We start from the raw sequence: 5,408 nt of genomic DNA, 5'->3' as shown, positions 1-5,408 counted from the left end.
TGGAGGCTGGTACAATTGCAACATTTAAGAGGCATTTGGATGGGTATATGAATAGGAAGGGTTTGGAGGGATATGGGCCGGGTGCTGGCAGGTGGAACTAGACTGGGTTGGGATAGCTGGTCGGCATGGACGCATTGAACCGATGGGTCTGTTTCCATGCTGTACATCTCTATGACTCTATAACAAGTTGATGGAGTAGGCAGATAGGTAGCATGTGAAGTTCAATACAGATGCTGGCAAATGGGACAAGGTCAGATTTGGATGTCTGGTCGGCTTAGATGAATTGGACGGAAGGGTCTGTTTCCTTGCTATATGACTATGACTTTAAGGGTGAAGTGATACATTTTTGGTCAATAAACCATGGAGAAATGGGATAAAAAGAAGGTACTTTTCTAAAGGGTTTGCATGCGCAGAGAGACCTGGATGTGTGTGTACCCCTAAATCATTAAAGAAGGCAGGACAGCTGGAGACAACATGAAGGTAAATGAAGCATATAGTATTCTTGCAATTATTAATCAGGGCATTGAGTCCAATCACAGGCAGGGACGTCATGCTGAACTTGCATAACACACTCAAATAAAAGTGAAGTATTGTGTATGCTGGAAATCTGAAATTCAAACAAAGTGCTGGAGAAACTCAGGAGGTCTGGAGCATCTGTGGAGAGAGAAACTCAGTTAACATTTCAAATCTGATAGACTCTTTTTCAGATCGAGATACTACTTAAACTTCAGCTGGAATTGTGTGCACAGTCCTGGACTACAGGAAGAATATGAATGCATGTTCAAAAATGGAGAGAATGTTTACAAGAACAGTTCCCCAGGGACAAGAAACTAGAATTCTGAACAGAAATTGGAGGCTGGGACCGTTTCTGGACAGGAATCACAGGCTGGGACTGTTTTCTTTGGATAGGAGAAGGAAAAGAGGAAATTTGATAGAAAGTTTCAAAATCATGAGAGGCATGGACAGAGTAAAAAGGGAGAAACCATTCCCATTCATAACAGATCAAAAATGAGAGGACACAGATATAAAGTGATTTCCAGAAGAAGTGAGTGAGAGGGGGAAACATGATGAATTTGCATATACCAAATTCAGAGAGTCTGGAATACACTTCCTGGAAGTGTGGTGAAGGCAGGTTCAGTTCAGATATTAAAGAGGAAATGCAAATGCACAGTTTGAGAAAAAAAGGAGGATAGTATCAAGACATGATGCTCATTTGAAAAAAATGAAGACGACACAATGGGCTGAATGGCCTCTTTCTACAGAATCACTGAATTGTTATGGTGCAAAGATTTTGCAAAAGGAGAATAAAATCTCGTCATTCTGACCACCATCCTCAATGCTGCTGGCTACAGGAGGGAAGTCTAATAACTGTGAGCACCAGATGCCGTTTACTAACACCAATGGGCCAGTGGCCCCACATCTCGGTTTCCTCTTGACTTGACTGAGTTGCCAAACAAAAGTGAGAGATGGAATAAACAGTACATTGTAAGCAGTCCACCCACAAAGCACCATATCCAATCAGAACTTACTTGTATTTTTAAAACATGCTTCGGTAGAGGTGCAACAGGATTTACATCACTGTCCATCAGAGAGATATCAGCTTTCTTAATTTCTTGCAGCAAATAGCCTGAAATAAAGGAGGAAATAATTAGTCTTCTGTTCTAATATGACCACAACTTATGGAGCTGGGCCAGAGTGCAGCAGACCATTCGAATCCAGAGGGAAGTACTGCATCCCACTTGGTCAGGGCTAGACAAAGCAGAAATTATCCTAGGCCCGTGCTGACTGCACTGCCAAATACCCAGCTCTCTGAAAGGGTGAAGTGTGTGTGTGCGTGTGTGTGTGTGTGTGTGTGGGGGGGGCCATCCCAAGGGCATGGCAAAGCACAAATAAATACACGGTCTTCACGAGCAATAGGCAGTGCTGTGCATTTAGTCCAGTTTAATTTAATGTCAGCAATACAGTACTGATCAAGAACACAGAGCATGTAATAACATTAGACTTTCTGAAGAATTCATAAACTTATAACAAAAGAGCCTTTACAGCAGAAGCTGTTGAATCATCTTATTTTATCACCATGACAACATGGATAAGGAGAAAAAGCACATGTTCAAATTAAACAGGAACTGAAAATGTTCCTAGAATCTCTTTTCTCAACTCTGCCCATAACTAATCAATTCTAAATCACATTGCAGCTCATTCAAAAGCAGTGTCTAAGTGAAAAAACATGATGAATTCAATTCTGCCAAGATCCTGTTTATGTTCCACCAAAAACTAAATCCAATTTGAAAGAAGAACTGAACAATGAAAGTGTTCAGATCAAAGAGAAAGCTATTTTCCAATCCCAGGGCACTTGGGCACACGAGCCAACAAAGACCTGACTACATTAACCGCATTGTTTAGTTCATGGCCCATAGACCTGGAGGCTCTGGTGGTTTGACTGAATATCAAAACACTATTTAAACATGATGAGAGCTTCTGACTCAACCAGCCAGTTCCAGACTCTGTCCACCAGCTGATTGAAAATACTGGTCCTTAACTCTCCTTTTATCCTTCTACCCCGTACCTCAAAATTAGTGACCCCTAGCTACTGACCCTGCTACTGCTGGAAAGAAGTGCTTTTCAAACCAGCCCATCTCTGTCCCACAAAATATTGTGCACCTCTATCAGTCTCCTCTCAACCTTCACCGCTCCAGGGTGAACACCCTCAGTCTATACAATGTTGCTTCATAGCTTAGATCTCATAGCCCAGTGAATCTCCTCTATGTTCTCCAGTGCAATCACATCCCTCCTATAGTGACCAGAACCGCACACAATACTCCAGCCTATTCATCTTTTTGTACAATTCCAGCATAACCTCACTACTCTTGTATTTCATGCCCCTGCTAATAAAGGCAAGTATCCCATATACCTTCTTCACCGCCTTAACTACCTTCAAGGAGTCATGGATATGTTCCTCCCTAAGAAGGATGTGAATCTATTGCATTCTTTACTACAAGAGGCTATCGAATCGGGGATTTTAAGAATATTGAAGGCTGAGATAGACAGAATTGCAATCAGTAAGGGAAGCAAGAGTTATGGAGATATGGCAGGTAAGTGGGGTTGAGGATTATAAGACAAGTCAGGATCTCATTGAATGGTGGAGGAGCCATGATGGGCCAAATGACCTACTTCTGCTCCTGCCTTATGGTTAGACAGAATGGCAGCCAAACACTGACAAAGCTCGCTCGCATGGTCTGATCATGCTAATACAGAGAAATGCCACTCCGTTTAGACACCAATAAATTCCTGTGATAAGGACAGTCTTTCAACGGCTTATCATCCAGCCCAGAGTGCTAACCATAACCCTATTGCAAGTCTTTTCTTGTCCATAAACATACTAAGGGAGGGAAAAGAAGAACATGGCTGACCAGGGAAGTCAGTGACAACATAAAAGCCAAAGAAAAATGTTGTGAAGATTAGTGGGAAACCTTTAAAAACCAGCAGAGGAGAATGAAAAAGAGCAATAAGGAAGCAGAAGATGAAATATGAGAATAAGCTGGCTAATAATCTAAAAGATGACTTTTTGTAAGATATCTAAAAAATAATAATCACACATCACGAGGTTATAGTCCAACAGGTTGCCCCTGATGAAGGAGCAGCGCTCCAAAAGCTAGTGTGCTTCCAATTAAACCTGTTGGACTATAACCTGGTGTTGTGCGATTTTTAACTTTGTCCAACACCGGCAACTCCAAATCATTAAAAAATAATACAGAGATAAGAGTGGATGTTAGACTGCTAGAAAATGAGGCTGGAGAGGTAGTGATGGGGAATAAAGAAATGGCAGAGGAACTGAATAGGTACTGCGCATCAGTTTTGCGTAATCAAAGACACCAATAGCATACTAGAATTTTAAAAGATTCAGGGCACAGAGGGCACAGTGGCCATCATGGAGGTGGTGCTGGGGAAGCTGAATGATCTGAAGATGGATAAATCACCCAGACCAGATGGACAGAATTGTAATCAGCCAGGGAAGCAAGAGTTATCGGGAAAAGGCAGAAAACAGAAGTTGAGGATTACGAGTGAAGATGAAGATGAGTCAATATCTCATTGAATGGCCAGAAAGAGATTGTAGAGGCACTGATGATCTTTCAGGAATTACTGGAGTCAGGGAGGGTCCCAGAGGATTGGAAAATGGCTAATCTAACATCCCCTTTTAAGAAGGGCAGAAGATTGGAAACTATAGGCTGGTTAGTCTAACCTCAATCGTTGGCAAGATTTGACAGAAGCCGTTATTAAAGGCGAGACCGCAGAATTCTTGAAGTGCATTGTAAAATAAGGCTGAGTCAGCACTGCTTCGTCAAGGGGAGGTCATGCCTGATAAATATGTTAGAATTTTTGAGGAGGTAATGAGCAAGTTAGAAAAAGGAGAGCAAGTGGATTTTCAGAACGACTTTGACAAGGTACCGCACAGGAGGCAGCTAAATAATATAAGACCCCATGTTGTTAGAGGCAAAGTAGCGGCATGGATAGAGGATTGGCTGACTGGCAAAGGCAGAGGGTAGGGATAAACAAGTCTTTTTCAGGATGGCAGCCGGTCACTAGTGGAGTTCCACAAGGCTCAGCGTTGGGACCACAACTATTCACGTTGTACATTAACGATCTGGAAGAAGGAACCGAGGGCATCGTTGCTAAGTTTATAGATGACACAAAGATAGGTGGATAGACGGGTAGTTTTGTGGAAGCAGGGAGGATGCAGAAGGACTTGGACAGTATAGAAGAGTGGGGAAAGAAGTGGAACACAATGTGGGAAAGTGTGAGCTAATGCACTTTGTGGGAAGAATAGAGTTGTAGACTATTTTTCAAATGGGGAGAAAGTAAGGACTGCAGATGCTGGAGATCAGAGTCAAGAGTGTCTTGCTGGTAAAGCACAGCAGGTCAGGCAGCATCCGAGGAATTTATGCCCGAAATGTAAATTATCCTGCTCCTCGGATGCTGCCTGACCTGCTCTATTTTTTCCAGCAACACATTCTCGACTATTTTCCAAAAGGGAGAAGTTTCAAAAATATGAAGCACAAAGGAACTTAGGAATCCAGGTTCAGGATTCTCATAAGGTTAACATGCAGTTGGCAGTTAAGTAGTAAAATGTAATCTTTGCATTCACTTCAAGAGAGCTAGTATACAAGAACAGAGTTGAGGCTGTAGAAGGCTCTGGTCGGACTGCACTTGTAACAATGAGAGTGGTTTTGACCCCATATCAAAGGAAGGATGTACTGGTGTCACAGGGATCCAGAGGAGGCTTACAAGAATGATCCTGGGAAGAAGATTTGTCATATGAGAAGCAATTGAGGACTCAGACTGTACTTGATGGAGTTTAGAAGGATGAGGTGGGATCAGAGTTTACACAGAGAGAGAGAGAGAGAGAGAGA

General features: G+C 42.4%; 1 protein-coding gene across 4 annotated transcripts in view; it reads right to left on the bottom strand.

Moving 5' to 3' along the window:
• Window positions 1-5,408, bottom strand: part of LOC122551019 (V-type proton ATPase 116 kDa subunit a2-like) — a 93,583-nt gene that overhangs the window by 70,635 nt on the left and 17,540 nt on the right. For all 4 annotated transcript variants that reach the window (XR_006311990.1, XM_043692665.1, XM_043692666.1 and 1 more), the window contains exon 3: window positions 1,530-1,627. Coding sequence is in view for 3 of the 4 variants with exons in the window: in XM_043692665.1 (XP_043548600.1) it covers window positions 1,530-1,627 (98 nt within the window). In the remaining variant the exon portion in view is untranslated. The remainder of the gene's footprint in view (window positions 1-1,529; window positions 1,628-5,408) is intronic.

The sequence above is a fragment of the Chiloscyllium plagiosum genome, chromosome 6 (genome assembly GCF_004010195.1).
Source record: "Chiloscyllium plagiosum isolate BGI_BamShark_2017 chromosome 6, ASM401019v2, whole genome shotgun sequence".
In the NCBI taxonomy this organism is placed as follows: domain Eukaryota; kingdom Metazoa; phylum Chordata; class Chondrichthyes; order Orectolobiformes; family Hemiscylliidae; genus Chiloscyllium; species Chiloscyllium plagiosum.
Note: the sequence above shows the minus strand (reverse complement) of the source record. Positions and strands in the feature narration are given on the sequence as shown.